This window comes from Erigeron canadensis, chromosome 6, assembly GCF_010389155.1.
Source record: "Erigeron canadensis isolate Cc75 chromosome 6, C_canadensis_v1, whole genome shotgun sequence".
Taxonomy (NCBI): Eukaryota; Viridiplantae; Streptophyta; class Magnoliopsida; order Asterales; family Asteraceae; genus Erigeron; species Erigeron canadensis.
The window spans coordinates 26,919,904-26,947,459 of record NC_057766.1 but is presented as its reverse complement, the minus strand read 5'-3'; the positions used below and the strand labels follow the sequence as shown (position 1 = coordinate 26,947,459).

General features: G+C 34.0%; 3 protein-coding genes across 3 annotated transcripts; all 3 read right to left on the bottom strand.

Moving 5' to 3' along the window:
* Positions 1 to 10,670: 10,670 nt before the first annotated feature.
* LOC122604590 (UDP-glycosyltransferase 91D2-like) lies at positions 10,671 to 12,169 on the bottom strand. The gene has a single exon (XM_043777471.1). The coding sequence runs from the start codon at positions 12,105 to 12,107 to the stop codon at positions 10,671 to 10,673; it is 1,437 nt and encodes a 478-aa protein (XP_043633406.1). The 5' UTR covers positions 12,108 to 12,169.
* Positions 12,170 to 12,857: 688 nt separating this feature from the next.
* On the bottom strand, positions 12,858 to 18,037 carry LOC122604072 (probable glycosyltransferase At5g03795). Its single transcript, XM_043776973.1, has 6 exons — positions 17,682 to 18,037; positions 17,300 to 17,581; positions 16,143 to 16,429; positions 15,432 to 15,664; positions 13,282 to 13,439; positions 12,858 to 13,136 (listed from the first exon to the last, which is right to left on the bottom strand). The coding sequence occupies exons 1-6, from the start codon at positions 17,847 to 17,849 to the stop codon at positions 13,035 to 13,037; spliced, it is 1,230 nt and encodes a 409-aa protein (XP_043632908.1). The 5' UTR covers positions 17,850 to 18,037; the 3' UTR covers positions 12,858 to 13,034.
* Positions 18,038 to 19,242: 1,205 nt separating this feature from the next.
* On the bottom strand, positions 19,243 to 27,282 carry LOC122605702 (dynamin-related protein 3A-like). Its single transcript, XM_043778660.1, has 20 exons — positions 26,667 to 27,282; positions 25,506 to 25,788; positions 25,403 to 25,431; positions 25,219 to 25,320; positions 24,997 to 25,065; positions 24,841 to 24,900; positions 24,651 to 24,761; positions 24,327 to 24,375; positions 24,097 to 24,206; positions 23,908 to 24,000; positions 23,708 to 23,800; positions 23,489 to 23,626; positions 23,223 to 23,336; positions 23,022 to 23,120; positions 22,886 to 22,928; positions 22,645 to 22,793; positions 22,396 to 22,542; positions 22,248 to 22,300; positions 21,955 to 22,054; positions 19,243 to 19,687 (listed from the first exon to the last, which is right to left on the bottom strand). The coding sequence occupies exons 1-20, from the start codon at positions 26,997 to 26,999 to the stop codon at positions 19,634 to 19,636; spliced, it is 2,229 nt and encodes a 742-aa protein (XP_043634595.1). The 5' UTR covers positions 27,000 to 27,282; the 3' UTR covers positions 19,243 to 19,633.
* Between the last annotated feature and the right edge of the window lie 274 nt (positions 27,283 to 27,556).

Sequence of the window (27,556 nt, the reverse complement as noted above, 5' to 3'; positions counted from 1 at the left end):
TAAAAACAAAAATATATTAGGTAAGGACAAGTAAGGGCACACCATTAGGTAAGGGCATCCCTCAAAAAATCCTTAATTTTGGACAAGCTTCAACGATAAAAAGGGCACCTAAGGGCGCCTAAGAGCACCCTCATTCAAGATAGTCTAAGAAAAGGAAATCATGGACAACACCTGTTCAAGGTATATATTAAAACTTTTACATATTAAAACTTCAAGGTATATATGATCTTACATAATATCTTACTACATGAATATACTACTTCTAAGAAGTTACATCTGATTAGGTATGCATGTAGAGCAGATATAATATATACTTGCATATTTCAACACAAAAATAGGGTCATGCTACAGTGTAGAACATATATATTTGGAAAGTTCACTGTGTCAATATTAGAAGTGTAGGGTTCCTATTTAATAGGCGATTAATCGAAGCTTGAATAATATATATATATATATATATATAGAGAGAGAGAGAGAGAGGGGTTAAATAGAGAACTATTCAATTATGAACATATATAATATCAAGTATAATTTGATCTGTTCATATGTGAATGAATATGTTCACATATATCTATCACAAATGAACATCAAGTTATAATATAGTGGTTCTCATGGTTTTTCCAATTTAAATGGTTCTCACATGAACCTTTACCTATATATATAATATATATATATATATATATATTCGAGCATGGTACCCGCACAATGAGCCAGTGAGTCAGCGATGACAGTGGCGGTGAGCCGGCGACATCTATTGGTGTAAGTAAAAGTATATTTGATTTAAAAGGGGTTAATATAGATATTTTATAATATAATGGATTAATGGTGTAATTTAATATTAAGGGTTGATGGTGATTTAAATTATTAAGAGTATTTTGGTCAATTCACATGTCCCATTTATAATTTTTATATAGTAGTACGAACATGGTACCCGCGCAATGCGGCGGTAATGACAATGAAAGTGATGTGGTGACATCAACGGATGGTGACGGACAACAGATGCATCAAGTGGTGTACGTATTTGATTAAAATTATTTGATTTTGAAGAGAAGTGGATATCATTTAGAAGATAATGGAATGGTTGTGTAAGTTAATTCATTAAGGGTAAAATAGTAATTTTGCATGTCCAAAAAATATTAACTTTTCAACATGGGGGCATAACTTTTATATAGTAGTATAGATGAGTATATATATATATATATATATATGGAGAATTGCATATATATCCAAATCTAACACAAAAATTACATATTTCCCCACTCAAAATTTTATATTACAAATATACCCAATTTTATTATTCAAATATACAAATATATCCATTTACATTTATTTCATTAGTTACAATTTATATTATGACAATTATACCCTTTTTTTATTTGAAGTTAAAGCCTACAATTTATTTTTTCCACGATCTACCCCCAATTGGATTTATTTGTTGCAAAAAAAAAAACACAGTAAGTTATGTGCAGATTTGATTCCAAAAGGAATGAAGCAAGTTTCAACAAACCCCCTCCTCCCCCTCCCCCCCCCCCCCCCCCCCCCCCCCAAAAAAAAAAAAAAAAGTTTAACACCATTACCGGGAACATCACCAACCAGAAAAACTACTTGCTACCTAGCGGACTCCACCCACACCATCTTGTCGACCGCACTCACTCGCCCTACCCCGCCAGCTTCCGATTTGCCTCCCCCCTTTCACCACCTCCCGTCGTCACCTACTTCCCATCGGAAAAATACCACCGGAAAACACCTACACCACCGTTGATTCAACAAATCGTCAGCACACAACACCCATTGATAGCCTCCACCCATCACCACCAGCACCACTACCATTTTCAACATTGATAAATACAATCTACCACTCTCACTATTGGATTTTAAATTTTTAATAGCACACAATATTAATAAAGTGAGATTCGAAGAGAACATAACTCTATTCAAAAAAATGAAAAAGTTTGGAAATAATAATAGTGATATTGCAGATAGAGTCAAAAAATCTAGAATAATAGGGATGAGATTTTTGCTGTGCCATTTTGTAGATAAATAAGGGGTATATTTGTCCAATTTATATCAAAATATGAGATTGGGGATTTTTGTTGTGCCATATGGACTCTATTTCTTTTTCTAAATGTATGCATAAAATTAAATGTGATTTTGTAAATGCTTCTTGATTTGGACTTCATTTATTTTTCCAAATGTATACATAAAATCAAACTCGATTTTGTAAACTACGAGTTCTTAATTGCTAATCAAATTTGATTTTACATGTATAATGTTAAAAATCAATGCAAAATCATTCTTGATTTTATGCATATATTTTAGAAAAGTTCCATTCTAAAACCTTAAAATCTAAACCCTTGGGGGCTAAAAGCTAATCCGAGGGGTAAGTGTGATTACGGGGGCCTGCAGCCAGGGCTAGCCGGCTAACCTTACAACTTCAAACCCTAAACTAAAACTTTATCACGGGGGCCTTTGGCCCCGCGCTTGAGTTTAGGGTTTGAAGTCGTAAGGTTAACCGTAGGCTAACCCTACGACTTCAAACTTAGTTACTAATCAAATTTGATTTCACATGTATAATGTTAAAAATCTATGCAAAATCATTTTTGAATGTATGCATACATTTTTCATTCTAAAACCCTAAACTCTAAACCCTTAGGGGCTAAAAGCTAATCCGATGGGGAAGTGTGATCACGGGGGCTGAAACGACTCGACTCAATTTAAGAAAAATACGATTTTTTTTTTTGTTTTGGCCGTAAATTTATGGTCCATGGTCGTAAATTTACGGCTTAAATTACAACTAGCTGTAAAATTTGCACCGTAATTTGCTCTTGGATTTTTTTCGTCCCTGTTTGAAAACAACTCAAAATTGCAAGGGCCGTAAATTTACGGTCCCATGTAAATCAATGGGTCGTAAATTTATGGTCCGACCTGCATGTTTCCATTTTAGCCAAAAATCCATATTTCACTTTCCATGCTTCAATTTCTTTAAACCAAAACACCAAAATGAGTAAAATCATATATTGCAACATAATTGATAGATCCAAAACCTTAACCATTAAAATATACATTAAAACGACCAAACGGGTCATTCGCCCGTAGTTAACAAAAGTGGCAAATGGACGATTTAACCCTTTTTAGTTACATACATCATTTAACAAAACTCATGACTTTCAAAACATAATAATATACTTGTTTTACCAAAAACAACATGTATCAAGAGCCAAAATGTACCAAGGGATTGTCTACAAGAATTACCCAAGATGTCAACCTTCCAATTCTTCAAAACCTTCCACTCTAGCTTTACCCGACCGGTTTCTCGCTCTTGCTACTACTACCAACTCCTAAAAATGTTAAACAACTAAAACGTAAGCAATAAAGCTTAGTGAATGCATATGGACATAATCAATATCAAGCTATGCAAAACTAAATGCATACAATAAACTAAGACATTCATATAACCATCAAGTTACAACCACAATACAAAATCAAGATTCTCTACTTGGCCAAGTATACATGCTAGTAGTTATCATTCCGTCTACTAGTCTTGCACAATATCAAATGTTTGCTAGTAGGTATCTCATCAACTACTAGTCTTACTCAACCACAAATGTTTGCTAGTAGGTACATCATCTACTAGTCTTACACACACAAATTCAAATAGTTGCTAGTAGGTACATCATCTACTAGTCTTACTCAATACAATATACAATTAGGACATAGGAATTCATTCACCTATGTCCTTCATATCATAACTATAAACACATACATATGCACTCACCTTGAGTATTGGTAGATGACACTAAATGGTTATTTGATCCCATAAAATGTTCTTCACCACCTATAAATAATTCAACACATTTATCTTATAAGTTCAATAACTCAATCCTTTCATAATCATCTAACTAGTTTCACCATGCTCTAGTATCATGGTGTTTGGCTATTCCAAAATCTTTAAAGATCAAATTCTCATAAGGTAACTTCATATTTCATCTACTAGCCAAACACCAAAACTATGAGGTTCTAACTATGGGGTTTTCTTATTACCAACATACTTACCTCAATCAATTTATCAAATTCTCAATCAAATTTATTAGGGTTTTACTTAAAACCTCAAACAATAGAAAACCCCAAATTATAATGTTCAAGAACCCTATTTTCATAAATAAAAACCCTAGATTATAATTCGATAATTAGGAAGAATTACTTACCTCCAAGAACAATTAAACAAGATAAAATCTTCAATTTCTCTTCTTCTTCTTCTCCTTAAATTCGGCCATCACCCCAAAATATAAGCCCTAACTCTCAAATTTTTGCTTCTTTATATATATGGATGATTATTATTGTTATTCACTTGAAGTAATCTTTGATTGATTGATTAATTTACAAAAGTTGTTTAATTCACTTGAGATGGATAAGAAAAAGTGAGGTTAAGAGAGGTTAAGGATAAGGAAAGAAGAAATTAGATTTCTATCAAGTGAGTTGGCTGGCATCTCCCCACCCTATGGCCACGTTTTTGTTTTAAATTTTATGGGTATAATACCCGTTATCCACTAATGTTCCAACTAAATTAATCCTTTATCTAGAAACAAAATACTAGGAATTTAATTAAATGTTAAAACTATAAAACTTTTCTAATACCTTAAATATCGGGGTGTTACAGGGGCCTTCGGCCCCGTGCTTTAGTTTAGGGTTTGAAGTCGTGGGGTTAGCAATTAGGCTAACCCTACGACTTCAAACCCTAAACTAAAGCTTAATTGCTAATCAAATTTGATTTCACATGTATAATGTTAAAAATCTATGGAAAATCATTTTTGATTTTATGCATACATTTTAGAAAAGTTTCATTCTAAAACCCTAAACCCTTGGGGGCTAAAAGCTAATCCGAAGGGGAAGTGTGATAATGGAGGCCTTCGGCCCCGCGCTTTAGTTTAGGGTTTGAAATCGTAACCCTACGATTTCAAACCCTAAACTAAAGCTTAATTGCTAATCAAATTTGATTTCACATGTATAATGTTAAAAATCAATGCAAAATCATTTTTGATTTTATGCATACATTTTAGAAAAGTTGCATTCTAAAACCCTAAAATCTAAACCCTTGGGGGCTAAAAGCTATTCCGAGGGGAAGTGTGATCACAGGGGCCTTCGGCCCCGCGCTCTAGTTTAGGGTTTGAAGTCGTAGGTTTAGGCTAACCCTGAGACTTCAAACCCTAAACTAAATCTTAATTGCTAATCAAATTTGATTTCACATGTATAATGTTAAAAATCTATGCAAAATCATTTTTGATTTTATGCATACATTTTAGAAAAGTTGCATTCTAAAACCCTGAAATCTAACCACTTGGGGGCTAAAAGTTAATCCGAGGGGGGGGGTGTGATCACGGGGGCCTTCGGCCCGCGCTTTAGTTTAGGGTTTGAAGTTGTAGGTTTAACTTAACGGCTAACCCTCGACCTTCCAACCCTAAACCCTAGAGCGGGATTTAGTAGGGGATGCATGTGGAAAATCAAATTTGATTCGGAGGGGGAGGGATGCATTCTAAAACCCTTAAAAAGATACCCATTTCGGAGCGCATGGAACTCATTTGTTTTGTCTCAATGTGTGCACAAAATCAAATTTGATTCTGTATAGGTTTTTGAAACCGTATGCGTAAAATCAATTTTGATTTTGTGTAGGTTTCTTGCTATGGACTAAATTTGTTTTGTCTAATTGTATGCATAAAATCAAATTTGATTTTATATAGTTTTTTCACACTGTATGCGTAAAATCAATTTTTATTTTGAATAGGTTCTTTGTATGCAACTTATTTGTTTTGTCTCAATGTGAGCACAAAATCAAATATGATTTTGTATAGGTTTTTGAAACCATATGCGTAAAATTAAATTTGATTTTGTGTAGGTTTCTTGGTATGGAACTCATTTGTTTTGTCTAAGTGTATGCATAAAATCAAATTTGATTTGTATAGCTTTTTACATTGTATTCCTAAAATCATTTTTGATTTTGAATAGGTTTCTTTGTATGGAACTCATTTGTTTTGTCTCAATGTATGCACAAAATCAAATTTGATTTTGTATAAGTTTGACACCATATGCATAAAGTCAAATTTGATTTTGAATAGGTTTCTTGATATGGAACTCGTTTGTTTTGTCTAAATTCTCTACACGGAATCAACTTTGATTCTATACATAAAGTTGTATAAACAGAAATCACTAAAACTATCAACACATAATCAAATTTGATTGTAGGCATATAGTCACAAACACACAGGTAACTATAAACTCAATAAAAAATTAAATTTGATTGTACAAACAAAGTTACATATTCAAAATCTCTAAAATCTCAATACATACTCAAATTTAATTCTAAACATAAAGTTGCAAAAGTAAAAATCACTAAAATATCAACACATAATCAAATTTGATTATAGACATATAGTCACAAACACATAGGTAACTAAAAACTCAATACATAATCAAATTTGATTGCACAAACAAAGTTACAAAACACAAATTTAACAAATTAAAATTTTAGAATACATCTATGTACAATCAAGTATGATTGGCTGTACAATCAATAAATACGTATATAATCAAATTTGATTTAGTACATACACTTTGGTTTAGACATTTCATCAAACACTTTGTGGGCAAAACTTATTATCAAAATTTTAAACAACAACAACAACCAAAGATACAACTTTTTATCATATGAAAAAACAAAAATAAGAAAAAAACCTACAAATCATGGATTAAAATGGTTTGTTTATCCATTTTTTATATATAAAAACATAAACTACATAAAATATCACTCTAATAATATCTAAAAATCATTTTCCATTTGTTGTTGTTGCTAGTGGTTTGAGATGAAGATCTATATTGTAGTGGTGGTGGTGGCGGCGGTCCGATATGGTGGTCACCGTCCAAGGAGGTGAAGGGAGGGGGGGAGAGAGAGAGAGTGTGTATGTGTGTGTGTGTGTGTGTGTATGTTTTGATCAGGTGAAAAGAGAAGAAGATAAATAGAAGATAGGGTTCTTTTTTTGGGTAAATTACGAATATACCTCTTTGTGTTTTATTTTTAGTTAGGGGTAAATATTAATCTCAACCATTTATGGGAATGATCTAAGGGCTAAGATTAAGCCCTTGAGATCCATGAAAAATTAATGATGTAAATGAACAAACACCATATATATATATATATATATATATATATATATGTGGGAAGTGAAGATGGTTTTGTTAGGCATCTAAGGGCGCGTTTGGTTCACGGAATGTTTTTGGATGGAATGGAATCTATTGAAGGAATTGGAATCTGATGGAATGGAATTTGATGGAATATTTTTCATTTTTTGAAGATTTAAGGGAGAGACGGAATGAGATTCCTTCCTCCATCCTCATGGAATGGAGATTCCATCAAATGAGGGAATGTTGACATTCCAACGGAATGATATTCCTTCATCATTGAGCAACCAAACGCACTAAGGAATGGAATTCAATTCCAATTCCATCAAATTTCATCAGAATCTGCGAACCAAACGCGACCTAAGTTGGGTGAAATCTCTCTCATATGTTAATTTTTTTTAATATAGACTTTCTATATTTTGAGAATCATTTTTTTTGTAAGAACCATGAGAACTCTCAAATTATGTATTGGATCACATGTTTTTTTTTTGTTCATTCACAAGTGAAATGATATAAAAAAGTATGTTGTAGAAAAACTTTTTAAAAAACCTTCAAAATAGCCTTTCGTGAACTTGTGAATGAATATGTTCACTTTTTCGTTCACATGTGATCAAACGGGTATATATAAGGTTTTGAAAAAAACTTTCTACTGCAACATATATTTTTATAACGTTTTACATATGAATAAACAAAAAAAAAACATGTTATCCAATACATAACTTAAAAGTTCTCAAGGTTCTTAAAAAAATGGGTTCTCAAAATAAGGGTCTCCTATGTATATAATAGGGTAACACTCCGGTAAAAACACTTTTAAACAAGAACGGTGAGAACACTTAAAAACATCATTTTAATAAGTTAAAAGTCCATAAAACTAAGATAGTGTATAACTAATTATCATTATTTAAGTGTTTAACAACACATTGATCCGTCAAAATCGAAAAAATTAGGTTTTTTGTTTGATGCATCATTTTGATTTATATGCATCCAAGATGGATGCACAAAACAAAAAATTATGATTTTCTCGATTTTGAGAGACCAATATGTTGTTAAACACTTAAATAATGATAATTAGTTATACACTATGTTAATTTTATGGACTTTTAATGCATCAAAATGAAGTTTTTAAGCGTTCTCACCGTGTTCTAATTTTAAGGGTGTTCTTATTTGATTTGCCACTATATATAGGGTTACACTCCGGTGAGAACTGTCTTAAAATAAGAACGGTGAAAACACTTAAAAAACATCATTTTGATGCATTAAAAGTCCATAAAACTAACATAGTGCATAACTAATTATCACTATTTAAGTGTTTAACAACACATTGATCCGTCAAAATAAAAAAAATCACGTTTTTTTGTGGATGCATCATTTTGAAGAATATTCATCTAAGATGGATACACAAAACAAAATTCATGATTTTCTTGATTTTGACAGGTCAATATGTTGTTATACACTTAAATAATGATAATTAGTTATGCATTATGTTAGTTTTATGGACTTTTAATGCATCAAAATGATGTTTTTTAAGTGTTCTCACCGTTCTTATTTTAAGACTGTTCTTATTTGACTGTCCCCCTATATATATATATATACACACCAAATGTCCGCGCAATACGACGGTGAGATGGTGAGAGTGATATGTCACAGAGTGTGATAGGTCATAGAAGGTGATCGATGATATGGGGTGATAGGTCATAGAAGTGATCGGTGATGAGGTAATCTACCTAACGGGTATGGAATGACCTCTCTAATGAAAGAGCATGAAAACTTAAGAACACTCATATAATTTTTATAATTTATCGACGTACGGTTTTGACATAAAGATGTTAAATGAATTTGAAGAATAAAATGATTTATGGATGAGTGAGAAAAAAAATGAGTGGTTGAAATTATAGGATATTATAGGTATATCAGGTGATGCTATTCAAACTAATGAACAAGAGAGCGGAGTAATTTAGGTAGATCAAGCTCTTTTTTGAAAAAATAATATGATGTAAATGCTTTATAAGGTAGTATAGATTGATAAACTAACAGAAGGTGGGTTTTTTCTTTAACAGCTATAATTTTAACCAAAGTTGCGGAAGTCACTAATTGCTCTCAGGTCGGTCGACGAGTGAGTTGGGAGTACTCGGATGTATGCGGTGAGTACTTGGGCTCAAAGTGGTCAAGTCGGGGAATACTCGGAATAATCGGTTAACTCGGGTCGACACGACACCCTACCTTGTAGCAAGTACTCAGAGAATACTTGGCTCTACTCGGTGAGTTTTACAACAGGGATTTTAATAAGGTTTAGTATTAGTGAATGTCACTAATTATAAACGAATGTCGTGAAAAAACTAAATTTGTATTTATTATATGCCATGAAATTTTCGAATCTTGTGCATTATATGTATTTAGATATGTGTGATAACCATATGTATTTAGATATGTGTGATAACCATATGAGTATGCTTCGATCAAGACGATTAAGAGACACTAGACTTTTTATACAGGCTAGACACCAAGTGTAAGACAATGAAACGATAGATAGGAAAACGAGACTACTCTCCACGATGTCACTGCGTAGAATCAAATTTTGATGCTTTCATAACGACCACCACCAACAAATTTCGATGGTTTGTACTAGGGGTGAGCAAAAACCGAACCGGAAAACCAAAAACCAAAAAAAACCGACAAAACCAAACCGAAAAAACCAAAAACCGAACGAAATCCATTGGTTTGGTTTTCATTTTCTAAAAACCGAACGGATCGGTTCGGTTTTCGGTTTCATACGCCAAAAAACCAATCAAAACCGAACCGAACTAAATATATTTTAATTTATTTTATTTTTATATCATATTACATTTATATTTATTACTTATAATTTATAAATATGTTAATAATTTTATCTTTTTATTGTACAAATCTATACAAATTGTATATTTTTAATAAAAACGTGCAGTAAAAACAATTCGTTTTATAAAAATTATATAAATTTTAACACCTGAAAAATATAATTACTTAATAAAAAGCTTCTCTATATTTGAATTTTTATATCATATTTTTTTCTTAACAATTGAAAGTTAAATTTATAACATAATATTTAAAAAAAAACTTAAAAAACAAAATTTATTAAAAAACCGAAACCGATCCAAACCGAACCGGAAAACCGAGAAACCGAACCGAACAAAAACCAAATCCAATGGTTTTGGTTTTCTAAAAACCGAATGAATCGGTTTTAGTTTCGATTTTAGGCAAAAACCGAACCAAACCGATCCACACTCACCCCTAGTTTGTACACAATTGCCTGGATAACTAGTGAAATGTCACGTATTACTAGAATTTTGCTAGATGCTTCTTTTATGTACTATTCATAATATATCCCTTTGGTGGGTAGTTGATAATTAAGTACATGAAATGACTATACAAAATTACAAATATTAAAAATATAATAATAATAAAATTTCATAGCTTAAACCCAATCTTATATCGTAAAGCAAAATCTCAAAATTTAGCACAATTCACACTCGATGATATATACCTGCATCACACCTTTGCTTTTCCAAATAGTTTATGAAGTTGTCTACATACTTTTTGTGTAGTTTCTTGTCACCAAAGATTCGACCCCAAGCCATAGCATTAGCCTTGTAGATCTTCCCTTCATCAACAATAACTGAAGCGAGCGATCTAGCTACCAAGTCCCTAGTGAACGAGCCATCTTCCTCATTTCGTGGCACCTCGATTCCCACTTGTTTCTCCACCAACACTCGAGCATTTAGACCTTGGTCCACCAAAAACGGTAACATTATCAAAGGGTGTCCAAACATTAGACCTTCCACAATTGACCCCCAGCCACAATGAGTCAAGAAACCACCCACGGACTCATGGCTCAATATCTGTGACTGAGGTACCCAGCTCATCAAAACCATCCCACGATTACGAGTTCTTTCTATGAACCCATTTGGTAGTTCCACCGAATCAGACTCAATGGAACCTGCTGGCTTTCTAAGCGCCCAAAAGAATGGCAGCCCGGAAAGCTCTAAACCCAAAGCTAACTCACCAATCTGAGTGTTACTCATCATAACCTCACTTCCTAACGCCACGTACACAACATGACCTGTTTGTTGACTGTCAAGCCAGTTCTTGATAGTCATCCATGTCTCATTTTTCTCATCTCCAGCAGTAGTACCTGTTTCGGGTGGTAGTAACCCAACAGGAACCACAGGGATGTGGTTTAGTTCTTCTGCAAGAGTTAGCCACTGTGGTTCGAATTCATAGCAATATCTTATAAACACACATTCAGAACCCTTGATAACCATCTGAGAACGATACATATCTGTAACCCCGGAAGCATTAACCAAACTACTGTTCACCGCCCACTTAGCTTCATGTTTGCGGTAGCATAAACTGTTCGGGAAAGGAATCCAAGAAGGCGGTGTCAGGAAATCATCCACCGTTTTTTGATCATCCGAACCATTTACCACCTCCTCTGGCAATGGTCCAAAAAAAGCTAAGAACCATGCGTTTATAATGTAGAAAAGGGCTCGTGAGATACCAAGGCCAGCGGCAATTTGAGGCAACCAATAAGGAGCAAAATCATATATAATCCAGTCAGGAGACTCTTTCTCAAGAAACCGAGTGACTTGTGGCCGAAGACCATCGAAGGCCTTCTTGAGGTGAGGGATATCATCTGTACGGACATCCATAGTGGCTTCTGCATGAGTGGGTAGCTCGTTAACATGTGGAAGTGTGAGTTGAACTAAATTTATAAGTGGTTCGAGATCAGAAGGGAGTGTGGGAAGACGTTTGATGTTTCTTGTAGTCAAAAGAAACGAGACTTTGTGACCCTTTTGTGCTATAAATTTGGAAAGTTGAAGGAAGGGGATGATGTGACCAAAAGCGAGCCATGGGAACATGGCAACATGAAGTTGCTTACGGTCATCGGTTGTGGGAGCCATTGATGGAAATGATATTGGAAAATCTGAATAGCCTTCTGTTTGTATTTATATACAACTTATAAGATTGCGAAGGAACAGAGTTCATATGAATGTACCATTAATTGTTTCCATTCATGTATTCCTATTTACATGTGTTGGTGACTACTCGACACGTACATTCATATAGTTTAAATGTGTTGCTGACTACTCGACACTTGGCGGCTCAGGCAGTCTAATAGCAACAATGGATATTTGATAAGGATGAAGTCATGAAGACCGTGATGTGTTTGGATACATGTTAGTATGTTCATATGTTCACTTAAACCCAAACCAAATCCATTTGATTATTTGTGTTAAAAAGTTGAACCATAAACTAACAATATATCTGAAGGTACATGTTAAATACGAGTATAATGGTATATTTACTTATTACGAGTAGTATTTTAAATGACAATATTACTTGGTGCAAACCCAATCCAATTAATGAATGTGTTAGAGATATTGATACGTTTATGCATGAGCCCATTTAGCAACAACCCAAGTGCGCGTATTTCCACATCGTGTTAGCATCATGAGTCGTCTCAGAAATTGCCACCCCTAATATTACACAGATATGATATGATTTTAGTACATATCATTACTCCAGACACAAAACATCAGATTGGTGTACATGTAGCATGTTTACTGTAAAAAGCGTTCACAGTATTACCATATTAGTTTCTAAGAGTTCAATGGAAAAAACATCAAACAAAAAAATTTAAGACTATGCTCTGATCAAGTACCATATTTGACAAACCGTAGTTTACTTTACAAAGGGATTAGAAAGAGACATGAGCCTGCTGGTACTACTATCACCAGTAAAAAAAAATGAAAAAATGTGTACAGTAATCTAAAAACAACAAATTGGAGCCTGTATGAAGAGCAAACCTGACTTGCCCAACTTCTGGTTCAGTATTTGATGACAGAATGGCGTAACCACAGATCGTACATGACCATATGGAAAGCATCATACGGGATGGGAGGTGTGTTCCATTGGAAGTGCTTCTGAATCTGCATGGAAATTATACTTTCTTTAGTACTGTAATTTCTAACAGGATCACAAAAACTACACTAAACAGAAAAGTACAAACTCTACGTTTTCGGTATTATTGATATTACAAAACATATATTGAATCACATAAAGACATATTCTGACCTTTACTAAGTTGTTGTGAAGGGTGACAAATTGTTCATTGGATATGTCCTTGAGGATTTGCTTCAAGTCATAAACATCTTTTTCCTTAAGTATGACCGCAAATTTCCCCCAATCAAGAATGTCATTGAATGGCAGATCATAGTAGTTGGACAGAATAACTGCAAAAAATTACCTCTTGACGATTAGACAAGCAGCAACAAAAGCAAAAAAGACCCTAAGTACAAAAAAAGCATTCCAGCAGAGCATATAAAATCCCTTAGAAGATAGTGGCTTCATAAACATTGTCTTAATGTTCACTACTTTTGTAATAATCAGCCAGACACTAGAGTCTCAACGTTTAGAGTTTTATCATGTTTAGATCCCAAGTCCCAACAAGCCCATAAACGCATCTTCTTGTATTTCTGGCAGTTGCAGAATAGCAGAGATTATATAGTTGTAGTCTCAAAAACTACTGTATGTCAGTTAGTTGACACATTTTCCTTGCTTTTTGGCTTCATTTTAGCATATGCTGATAGTAAGAGAGAGGATACTTATTTGGTGGTTTATCAAGTCACCTAGTTATCACCAGATGCAGGGCAGCTTATCCAGCACTTCTTTGAAACACTGTTTGTTAGTTACACATGGGTTGCTAGTTGCTACAAATGATTAGCCATTACATCAGTAAGATGTGATAGATTCATTCTTACAGACACATGTATAAGGAAATCTATACGGAGAAACCACTTTGGTTTGTTGCTTGAGGGACTCAGGGAAGTATGGGAAAATTAGTCCCCTCTAAATTTTTATAAACAATTTGAACTATGGCTCTTGTGCTTTGGTTGGCGAAGTTTATATGACTAATCATCTGTAGATGACAATGTCATTAGTTAAAAAGTGATGCTACGCAAAGGTCATCAAAAGTTATATATTCAAAACACTTCCTGGGAGTAGCTGTAAACAAGAAACAAGAAAGGCATCTTACTCAAATGAAATATGTGCCTGAATTTTTAAATAAGATAGTGAAGTTAAGTGCTAGATGATGTGGTACTCTGATGCCACCAAATCTGAAAGTACAACGGTGGGACTTGTCTCGGGATCCTAAAAACCATATGTAACTGAACCTGAACCATCCTACAATAATTCTTGATTTGACATCACATATTGCCGTGAGTCAATTGCTTTGGAAACTTCATAGTCCAATTTCTTTCACCTTACCAAAGAACCAAAGAAAGTTCTAATTATTAGATTAAACTTTCATTGGGTTTCATGAGGGTTCATGTATATGGTTTGGTCTCTTCTGTAACTTCCTCATTGGTTTGTTTTTCGGTATTCTTTTATATTTTGTATATGATTTAGTGGGTTTTCTAATAAGAGTGCTAAAACAATAGAAAGCTATAGTTCTGAAACTTTATTATGGTCCATGAAGTTTATAAGATTCACATTTTAACGCTGGAATTCTGAATCTTTATTTATAATTTATATTTACTTTGAGCCCTATAGTTTAATAGCTTTATGCTTTGTTCTATGAAATTACAAGATCACCCATCTCATTTCTGAACATATCTATTGATTTTAGTATTCGATTCCCCAGTGATGTATCAGTTGTCATATAGGGTTTTGCATCATATAAAATGACATCATAGAAATAGATATGGTTGGCTCGTGAAAGTTAATAAGACTTACAAGGAAGCTTGCTTGAACTATTAACGGAGTTCAAAGCAATGAGCAGGAGCTCAAGGACTCAATGTTTACCCTTCTAATAATTGCCTTAACTATTAACGTACCTCAAAAAGGCACAGTCTTTTACATAAGAACTGAGAAGAAGGCTCAAGCATGTTAGAAATTAGTCTCTAAGTTACAAAAAATAAGACATACATTGCTTATTGGATGCAAAGGTTATACATTAACATGATGATATAGACTTCATATAACATTGAAGTTAACTGTTGTGATTTAGTTTACCATGATCATAGATTTTTTAAGTAAAATCCAACTACTAATGATTTGCAAACAAACCTAATGGACATGAGGGTATCAAAATTGTAAGCTAATGTTAGGTCAATGCAACAGGTCATTACAAAGTGGGTCAAATGGCAACATATCTGATATTATCAAATGGAGCAATATGTGATTGTACTTATTACATACAGAAAGAAGATGCAATTACCAACCTGGAATACACCCATAATGGATTGAATCTGCAATACGGGCACTGTTCACCTGTGAACCACCAGGGCAGATACAGAATTTGGTTCTATAAAACCTCTTTTGATATACAAGATGCCCGGTAGCTCTATTTATTCTGTTGTTTGAAATGTCAAGTTCTGTGTCATTCTCCCATGTGCGTGCCAAAATCACTCGAATCTTGGAGTTCCTATGACCCGCCCAGAAACCAAGTGTAGTCCTGCATTGTATATGTTAGTTCTTAGTGATACATCTAACGACAGAAGTTCAATAAAACCAGCATTAGAACTGATATTATATACTGAGAACACATATATTAATACTAGTCATATGCCCGCACGATGCGGTGGTGTAGTGGCGGCGAAGGTGTTGGCGATGACGGGTTTGGTGGCGCACGTCGGTGGTGGTGGTGACGGCGGTCGTCGCGGCGGTGAGTAGTGTAGGTTATCGATGTAAAGGGGTAGTGTAGTTATTTTAGGAGTTAAGCGTAGATATTGTAAATTAATTTCATTAAGGGTATTATAGGTATTTCAAGTATATATTATAGGTATTTCAAGTGGAGATGTTTAAAATAGTGAGTAAAAGATGGGCATTTAAGGGTTATCAACTACTTAGTTGAAAAAAATGGAGGGAACAAATGCTTTATAATGTAGTATAGAAGTATAGATATATATATAGATATAGATCAGTATCGGAACCTGTTTTCAATGTCATCTCCACCGCGTGGAAGAGCAAAGGGCTGCAGCACTTGAGGAAGAGCAATATCTTTGTGAGGAATAAATCCAACATCATAACTAGGGGAACACACAGCTCGTATGGAATTCTTTACAAGAAGTGGAAGTCCCTCAGTTGCCCTCACGCCAACATCATGGCATGTGACAAAAAAATGATCTGCACCCAGGGTTCTGTTCCAGTATGGATACTTTGAAATCAAACCATCCACATAATTCTGTACTATTATAGTCATGTTTTCATATGAAGTTCCCTGCAATGTCATTGCCAAAAGATCACAAGAAGTATAATGTAGCATAAATATCAACAGAAGTGATGCTTAACAATAAAAATAAAACTACCGTACACAGAAAATGTGGTATTAGTACCAGAAATTATTTAGCAATACACATTACATCAAGTTACATATAGTTTCCAATAAAATTTGACTTCATTTCTTGCTAAGTAACAATCTGCTCTTTTTTCTTTTAACGGATTAACACATAAACTGAGTTCCAAAAACAGTTGAAGTTCACTTAATTTAAACTTGGTATATAAATTATCTGCCTTACATCTGGTTCTATGTAACGTTGTTAGGTCTGGGAAGTTTCAATACCCTTTTACCCAACTCTTGTTTTACACGTGAAAGGACTCATTTTGAACTGATCGTTACCCATGAAAACTTAAAAAGACTCGTAGTAATGTTCAATAATCATCTCTCATGAGTTAATTCAATAGGGAAAAAAGTCCTACTTATTCTCCATACAATATTACACTGAAACAAATTCAGATTACATGATCCTGCTAAAATTTAAAAATCATGATCCAAGTTACCTCTCGTTTTAAGATTATTATGATATAGAACAGTTCAACAGATTTAAGACATTTATCAACTCCTAATTCTTTCAACAAACTTTACACCATACAAAAATTTTGCTAATTTCACGACACACACGTTTTTTTAAACTATTGAAACCCAATTCTTTAGTATAAAGTTTTCCGCACATCTTTTGTTCCGTTAACTTCTACATTGTATCTAACATCTCCCAATCAAGCTACATTCTACAATCTCACATATATATATATATATATATATATATATATCTAAATACACAACTTAAAAAATGCACACAACACAACATACCTTTCCACGCATCTTATGACACGAAATCGGAATAAAAAACAAATCCGCTTCATCCGGATCATCCGTCCTAAACCTACTCTCTCTAATATTCTGAAAAAAATAACCTTCACTAGCATACTTCCCAGTCAACTTCCTCGGCGTCTGATAAAACGTTTTCGGATCGCCGTCCGGATAAATATAAACCTTAAACCTCTTCTCCATTTCAGCATAATTTAACTTAAACACTTGAGGTGTATGATACACATCACTAAACTCACTACCTAATTCCAATTTCACATCACCCTGTCATAATAAATCAATAAGTCAACAAAAGTCAAACTACTGAACAAAAAACAAAAGATCTGAATATATATATATATATATGTATATGTATAAAGAGTACCTGAGAAAATGAAGTGGTTGTGGGAGGTGGAAAAGAACAGGTCTTAATAAAAGTAGGAGATAATGAGATATAAGTGAATGTAATTAGGGTTAGGGCTGATAAGATTAAGAGTAATTTTTGTTTTGTTAATAATGACATTATTATTGATGATGATGACGGTGCCAACATTAGATTAGATTAGATTAATTTTGTGATTAGTGTGAGTGTGTGTTTTCCGGTGACGGTGACGGTGACGGTGACGGTGACGGAAGGAATTTTGATGAAAGGAGAGTGAAGTGTAGATTTGGAGGTGAAGAATGAAAGAGTAGAAGAGTTGAGTGTTGGGAGGATGCAGTCGTGATCTGGTTCTGTATAGAATATTTGTGTTTTTTGCAGAATATTAAGTGATTTTTATATTATTTCCTAACAAAATTACATGATATGTCTACCTTTTTTAAATTATTGTTGGTACTATTCTTTCTATTTTAGATTTGTTTTAATTTATATTTTTTTATACATATATTTAATTTTAAGTTGTTAGAATTTTTAAGTTTTTATAACTAAAGTAATGTTTATAGTTTTATTTATATATTTTATATTATATTTATATTTATATTTATATATAAGAAAAGTGATAACGGATATGTTATGCACCCATGATTTTAATATTTTAATATTTTGAATAAATGTTTAAGCCCTATGATTTTTATGTTTTAAAAAAGGTATGTGATGGGTTTTTTACCCAACTTAAGTGTCTATCAGACTTATATTCATTTCCCATATATATATTTATTATTACTAAACGGGTTTCGGCGCAGTGTGAAAGCCTCGATCTTTCTGAACCGGAAAGATAAAAGTCCGGCTTTTTTTAATTTATTTTAAACATAAAAACGAAATTGTAAAGATATGCATTAAATAGGCAAAAAAAATAACAGAAGTAGCTCCTTGGTCTGATAACAAGGATTGTCCATTTATTGTTGAGGATGTTCCAATTTCAAATCTATGTATGTATTCTTGTTTTGTTTACAATTAATGTTTTAAAGGTATATTGAGTATATCAAATCTACGTACGAAACCTAAACCGGTACAAAAGATTACGGATGGTCTTAAAGATGATAATGACATTGTCACTTTGTCAGTCTTTTAAAAGTTTTAAACAATTAGCATGTTTATATTTAATATAGTGGATAGATGATATTATATTGTCTACAAAAAAAAAAGGCAGTGGAGTTCTACAGAAACTGAGCTCTCCTTGGATAATCTGACCAACAAAACCTCCGTTTACCGACAACCAAGTACAAAAATGGCAGTGGAGTTCAGGGACAACAGTAGCTATATGATGGAAGAGGAAGAGGTAGTAGTAGCTTTAGCTTTACGGGTTGCCATCAATTGTCTACATTGGTTGTGGTTGTCTTGTTGATTGTGGTGATCACATAGAACAGTCGGCAATAGTAGCCACCAATGTGATTAAATGCTCAACTATGAGTGATATAATCTTTAAACGACTTATAACGTATTATATCGCTCTATCAATGGCATGGAGAGAATAACTATTTTGTTCAAACATGTAACAAAAGTATATAAAAACCAAACAAAATTTGATTGATTGAACTAATCAACATGTGTCTTGTTACAATAAGAAATTGAATGTGTTAAAGTGTAACGTCTGTCTTGTTTTGTGTGTGTGTGTTTCCTAAGAACTGAACAAGAAAACGTTAAAATTTGATCTAAAACCTACACGAAAAAACTACTCTCTCTGGCATTATATATGTTATATGATATGATGCCAAAATCACACTTCCGTTGCAGTAAGCAATAAATTAGTAGCTACTAGCTACCGCAAAATTTTTATAATCTCCCACCTTTGGGTGTTGGATGCGCTCCTTTGAAATCACCCATACTGTGAATAAATGATCGAATAAAGTCACTCCTAGTGAGAGTTGCTTCAGAAAATGTCCTGTAACTCGCAGAATTTACTGAAGACCTCTTTCGACTGTTGTAGCTTCGATTGGCAACTCATCTAAAAGCTAATCAAAGAAAAAAAGAGAAACATAGACACTTTAGTAACAACGGGATAATAAGATCACCAATATGCATTCTAAAGCTTGTGCTAGGTCCGTTCAACCAGTCACTGGAAAATACTTTCATTAAGGAAATGAAGGCCTTCAAAAAAATTGAACTAGGGAGATGAAGTTATCAATCAAAGAAAAGTTTGGTTACAACTTATTGTAAATGGATTTTTAAACTTAAACATAGAGCACAGATTTATAGACGAATTAAGGCCAAGTTGTGAAATGTTCAACTGAATCATTTGAAATACACTATAAAGAGACAATGATGTTCACGAATTTTTTGTACGGATGCGACATTTTTCGAAGCATGTGGTGCAACTACAAAATGTTGATTTAGAAATCGTAAAACTACGAAAACCGGTATCTTCGACACTGGTCTTAGGTATGTGCCCACAAAGCCGGTGTCTTAGACACCAGTGTTCACTTCTTACAACTAAAGCCGGTTTCTTAGAGTACGGGTTTCTGAGTGCTTTGTCAAAACCGGTGTCTTAGACACCGGTCAACTCCCAGCCAAATACTTTAAATAAGTAGAAGCAATCTGTCTAAATAAAGCAAATAACAATCAACAAAACGTAACAAAAATAATAAATGAATGTCTCTCAGTAACATGTATCTCATTGGAATAGTCATTAAATTGTATAATAAAACATTTATTACGATCTTACTATGTGTAATTAAGTTCCTCTTCTTATAAACATTGGAGTATATTTATAGCAAATCAAGGTGATCATCGATGCCTGATCGACACTACCCGGCCCAATCAAGACAAGAGCCACACCTGAAGCATCCATTCGATCCTGATGCAAAGTTGAAAGTCCAACAACATTGATACTAAAATTGTCAATGTTGTTTTGTCTAACTTTCTAAATAGTAGAAAGATTGACTTTTGAAGTCAAAGAAACCAAGTTAAAATTTGCACCAAACGAGCTAATTCGTCTCCCTCGAACCAGCTACTACGGTACCCGATAACTACTTTACTTCTCAACACGGATAGACTATACCTTAGTCTAACTATAATGCCACTTGAATGAACTTGAGCCCTCCACAATTAACCCGTAAACTATATCGAAAATCCGGAAAAATACTCGAAAGTATTTTTCATGCGAGCATGAGAACTTTAACGAAACTTCACGAAACTCAACACACTACTTAATGGATCATAAACGAGCTTATAACAACTTTTAGAACGAAATTTTAACATACGGCTTTTATGCAAATTGAGATTGAAGTTTACGAACAATGTTTCGAAAGTTTTTAATGTGATCCAAAAGCTGTCTATCACCTCTTCTTGCTTTAAGTGGCACGTCTACTCCTTGAACATTGTTGAAAATAGCATATGAACGATGTTTTTGTATGCCTTGTAACCATAAAGCTCATTGTTTATTGGTTCGGATCTTGGTTGGAAATTTGCTTCCAATGTTGAGTGATGTTTGGTTAAGTGTTGGAAAATATATGAAAGTTTATGGGTTTGAATATATGACAGTTAGTATGTAAAAGGTGGTTGAAAATGTTTTGCATGAAATGCATATAAATGGTGCAGCTTGTGAATTCATAAGTCACGAGTTATGAATCCAAAATATAGTGTTCAAAAGAGTGTCATTAATTTCTAATCAAATAATAGTGATCAAGTTTGCTTGTGAATTCAAAACATTGTCATGTGGCTGTTGGACTCTACACGTGGTAAGACTTGACAGCAAGCAAAGCAAAATTCAGAAACCCGTACTCTTATATACCGCCTTTGGTTATAAAAATAGAGGATCGGTGTCTTAGACACCGGCTTTGACAGGAACCATGCCACGTACACCCAGACCGGTGTCTAAGACACCGGCTTTGCCCATGAAAACTTAAAACCGGTGTCTAAGACACTGGTCTTCGTAGTTTTACAAATTCCAAAAACTAAGTTCGTATTTGCACCAATTGCCTCTAAAAAATTAGCATCCGTACAAAAAATTCTGATGTTCACACTTATGTCTAAGTTCTACATTGTTTGGGTGTAGTTGCCTCAAACATATTTATAATATATAACATAATATAATATAATATAAACACCAAAAGTTGCAATAATAGCTATGTCAACTTATGTGATTGTACAAGGTGGAGTATAAGGTGGCCACTTTGACCTATTTATTGGATATGGAGTGATTAGGGCAGGGACTAGTTTATGCTTTCTATGGAGCATATATGCATATATAAAGTATTTGATAACAACTTAATGAACTTACACGTGAGGCCTCTCGAAGAGCCGAGAGAGTTTCTGCAGCATGCCTTCTCTTCAAAGATACTTCATCAGTTTCTTGTAGCAAAGTCTCAAAAAGGCTCTCCCTAGTCAAAAGTCAAATAGATAACAATCAGTTCATGCTTCCACAGAATACTTGAAATGTGTAAGATATGGAAACCAATGCCAAAAGTGTTTAGAAGATTCACGGAAGGTTTCCGCTTAAGATCATTCCAGATATATAATCTTCTTTCATTTAGCAAAAATTCAAGAAACCAAATAGTCTTCCCCTTGCTTCACCTGTACAAATTCTCAATTAATACATTGCGTAGTTGTCTCTTTGTGTGGTTCACCTGAACACAAAAATAAGTTAAAATATAATCTGTTAGAAAATTAATTGAAGAGTCGAAGACTATCTCGCAAACTTTATCCATGAAACTAGCCTCACCAAAAAATGCATAATTGCTTTGGGAATAGAATCCTGGATGTTTTTTCTAACAATGGTATAGTATGATTCCAGTAGCTGTTTGGTAACTAACAATGCCACAGTCTCGTGCTCTGAGTGCATTTCTGATGAATTCAACATTAATGGTGGCTGGCAACATTTATTTATTCACACAAAAAGTATAATGTTAATTCCAAAAGGTAACAAAGAACAAACGGGATTTGGGGTAAACAAAAGATCAAATGCAAAAACCTCTCTAAGATGTATTATAGATGTAGCACGCTCCCTATGGTTAACAACTTCATGGTCAGAGTTGCTTCCAGAGGTATCTATTGCAGGATTATGAACCTCCCTTCCACGGAAAAGTGACGCAATTCTCCAGTTTGAACTCCTCTCGCCTCCTTTGAAATCCAAAAATAACTATTTTCAGATACACAAGATGACACAGTACAATCGTATTTGTTAAAAGTAAAGAAAAACTGTTATCTCTTACCAGACGATCCATTTCTCTCGATACCTGCAACTGATCGAACTCCCTACTCGTGAGCAGCAACATAAGAAAACACTATGTGCAGTTAGTAAATTACCAAATACATTATTCTAATGCAAAAATCTAAACACGAGATAACCTGATCAGCAACAATTCCATTTGCTTGAGATCTAACCACAATAGCATTTGATACTTGATTGCTTCTAGAAACGGTGACCGCATCCAAATCTACACCATCCTGTACAAATGTCCGTGTTACACTGAGCCCAGGTTGTGTAGAGCTCCGTCAAGAAAGAAAATACAAAAATATTAAAAAAAATAGTAAAAAAGGCCAGTATACCCTTGGCTTAGGCAATAATGAAAGCAGTCTGTTGGATCTGATTTGATTTAAAGCAATCTCCACTGCTTTATTTCCTCCAATGAAATTAGGATGTGATGTGTTGATATAGTCAGTCTGCACTATACAACAATGCCATAACATATTGATATTTAAGACAAACATGACGTCATATACGGGAAAACTTAAATTAAATAAATGTTGACTTCTTTTAAGGGAAGATATCCAATGAAGCTAATTTTTCAAACTCAAATTCTTGATCAACATACCTCCATGTCAACTATGTGTCTAATTATTGCCTGTGAAGGTTCAAGACCTCCATGCAAAAAATTACCAACGATCTCATTAATGTGTGCCTTAAGAAAAGGGAACCGTTGCAATTCACGCACTCGACAGCTATGGGTCATCTGAAATATGACTTTAATATTAATTTCCTCAAATCGCAATGTTAACTGAAAAAAAGTTCACATGAAACTGAGAGATCCAACCTTTACTAATTCATTGTATACAAGTCTAGCACACTGAAGGCTAGGATCCAACAAACGAGCTATCTGCCGTCGCACCAGAACTTGAAATGGAACCTGCAAATATCAGAGAAACTTGTCATTAATCAACAAATCATATTAAGGAGGTCAACTTTTACAAGAATTGTATTAGAGGGTCGTATCAATAAGAAAAAACCCCATACCTCTGGCACAAATAAAGCAGAACTAGGACCAGTTGCGTTGTGAATTGCAGTGCATATATCTTCATCAGTTAATCCCTCAAATGGATCAACCTCCTGTGGTCGACATGTTTATACAAATGAAAAATCTGTATTCACTTCGAATGAAATGACGTCAGGTTTCATACACCACTCTAGATTAAACAAGCCTACCTCCAAATGATCCGAAAATATTGACTGGAAGATATAATGAATCCGTGCGCCACCATACACCTCGGATGTCAACTTGTCTTCATTTCTTCCATCCACCAGGGACACAAAATCTGGAATGAACGTTTTTAAGAAGTTATGTTTGAGAACATGCATACCTACTGGAAATAACTACATACATATATGGTACGTGCATGCATGCATACATCATAACGTCCAGTGATACTTCTTACCTTTGGAGTACTTCAGAAGAATGTCCAGAACTAATGATCCTCGATCAGACTGAAAACAAATACATAAAATCAATTTGTAACTACATACTCACTAGAAAACAGAAAATAGATATCCAGTATAAAGTAAGACATTCATAAATGTAGTTTATAGGTAAACTGCACATAAACATACATGTATGGACAAAAGTTATAACCACGAATGACCATCACCTTATGGCAATTAGAAAGTTTCAAAGTCATTGATTTAAGGGTAACATGTTACATTTAGATGAAGTCTAATTTTACAATATGATATCAATGGGTTCAAGCTACAATGCTACATACTTCTTTTGGCATGTGTCCATAACTCGAATGCTCCTTAGAAGCAAAAGCTAATTTAGACCGGATGCTAGATTTCAAATCTGGAAGCATTTGGAAGATGTGTTGCACAAAAATCTGAAAAGAAGAACCATTAAACTTATGCAGCCCAACAACTTATGGACATAGTGAAATCGAAATCAGTAGAGATTTATACTTGATTCAGCTTCTTGGCCAATTGAGGGATGCCACAGCAATCAGCAACACTATTATATACCTGTGTGATAAGAACATACAACAAACTGTCAATATATATATATACACATATATGCATAGATATAAAAGTTTATGGGGTTTGCAATGAGAAAAATACTGGATGACTGTTAAAGAAAGCCTCCTCATATGCAAGTGCATCATGTACTCCACGATTGAGCTCGATATCCTGAAGCATAATGTAAAATGTGGGCTTACAGAAACAAAGTCACTCTAATACACGTAATGTAGAAAATTCAGCAATCAATGTACACAAAATATATTTAAAATGGAATTTGTCAAAAGCATAAACAAGATACTCTGATGTATTATAATGACTTACCTCTTGACTTCGATTGACAACACCAATATAACCAAGACGAAGAGGAATTGTTTTTCCAAGCAAAAGATTGCAGGCATCAGTACCTCTATCCATAATATCCAGCTGCACGTACAGAAAAAAACGCAAATTCACATAAAAGCAAAGAACATGAAGATGTCTCATATGTAAACTCAACCAACCAGACCTTTGTAATCACGCCAATCGTACGATTACCTGAATATAAGGAAGTATATGAGAGCTTGAAAATTAAAACATTAAACATTATGTAGTGTATCTGATACACGTACCATCAGGATCAGCAATGCCTGCTATATGAAGTGCATCTGAATTTGCCAAATCGGAATTCGCAGGGGTAATAGCTAATATCAGACAACGTGGCTGCTTGATGTATGACAATATCATTTTACGAATTTGTGCCTCAATATCCAATGGCTGATCACCCACAGGAACCTTCGTCATTCCAGGCAGATCAACCAATGTCATGTCCAGAACTCTGTGTGAATAGATTTCCAGGTAAATCTGTTTGTTTGACACTCTTTTATTCCCTCCGGCTTCCCTCTCAGTTTCAGCCTTCCAAAAACCAAGATAAAAAAACTGATATTATCCGTTGTGTAATGAATGGCACTTTACAACCAGGTGATCTTATGCATGTTTGTTTTTAATACATTAAGTGCTACGTGGATAAAGTTATTGTCTATATAGATCAAAGCAAGTATTGAAGAGTTACTGACTTTGTGGGTAAAGGTCTACACTCTACAAATATGGTTTTTTTAGTTCAGTCGTTCTTTATGGATTAAGTCAAAAACAAAAAGACAACTTGTTGCCTGTTTGCCTTCTATTTCCATGTAAAACGTTATAATTAAGTGATGAAAAATAAAAAAGACCCCGTAGCTAAGTATATACAAGTTATACTCAAATGATATGTATATACAACCTTAGCAAAGTATACACAAATTATACTCAAATGATATGTATGTCCGTTACTTAGTCTTCCGAGTACACGATAGCTCAAAAATCAATATATAGAGTATTTCCAATACCTTATCACAAACATTAAACTTTCTACCAACAATTCTTAAAATTAACTAATCATCCACATATTACCCTATTCCCCGTAACTATTCACTATATCCAATGCAACCACTAGTAGCCCGACAATGGGGACATGCAACATAAAAGCAAAAGTCTCGAACTTTCAAATCCCGTCTCACGTCCCTCTTTAACTACAAGATTTACCCTATTCCCCAATTATACTTTTATATAAAAACCCGTAATTATTCACTTTTTTCCGTCATCAAATGCAACTTCTAGTAGCCTAGGAGTGGGGACATGCAACATAAAAACGAATTAACTTTTAACTACAGGCTCTAACTAACAACAATTATAACCAATATAATATAAAAAAAAAAAAAAACATAAAACACCGGTATAAGAATAACCCTAAATACCTGAATTTCATCACGAATTTCTCGAAAATCGAAAAACTTTTTTCCAGGCAAATGCCTGAACTCCCCATACTCTTGTTCTTCACCGTCTTTTTCGGTCCGTACCAACTGCAAAAGCAACGGACATCTAGTACAAATATCACAACCCCTAGGTAAAAAATCACGGCCAACTAAAGCTTCTAAAACACTCGATTTGCCGCTACTTTGACTGCCAACAACAGCCACTATTGGTAACTGTAATTCGGAATCGGTTTCGCCGATTTTTAACAGAACTTCACGGAGCTTATTTACCACTGGGATCACAGTAGACCCCAATGGGGGTGGCTGAATTGACATTATTATTTTTCTATTTAATTGATTGATTAATGATGGGGTTTGGAAAAAGATGTAAAATTTGTAAGAATTTTTATATATAGATATAGGTATTTATATTTATATGGGGGTTGTTTGGATGGATTGTTTGGCAAGAAAGAAAGATTGATTGATTTCTTGTTGAGAAATTTATATAAATAAAGATGATGATTTTGTGGGGCTTGTGTATATAACTGCTAATAATAACTGAATTGGTTTTGCTGATATGGGTATCCCGGGAAATTGAAATTTGGGATTTCTTATAGGGTTGTACCCGGGTGGTAATATGGGTATCCGATTTAATAGAATATCAAGGGTGCAGTGGGAAAAGAATATAAAAAGTGGTAAAGAATATAAAAAGTGGTGTAGGTTGGAGGGTCTTAATAAAATAAAGTTGATAATTAATTAAAAAATATTTAATCCATTAAGTTATCAAAAAATAAATGTATTGATTTACTGGTATAAAAAGTGGTGTTTGGGCCGGTTTACATGGTTTGGTTTGTTCTGGTTAAACAACATGCTTAGTCTGGTTTGGTTTAATA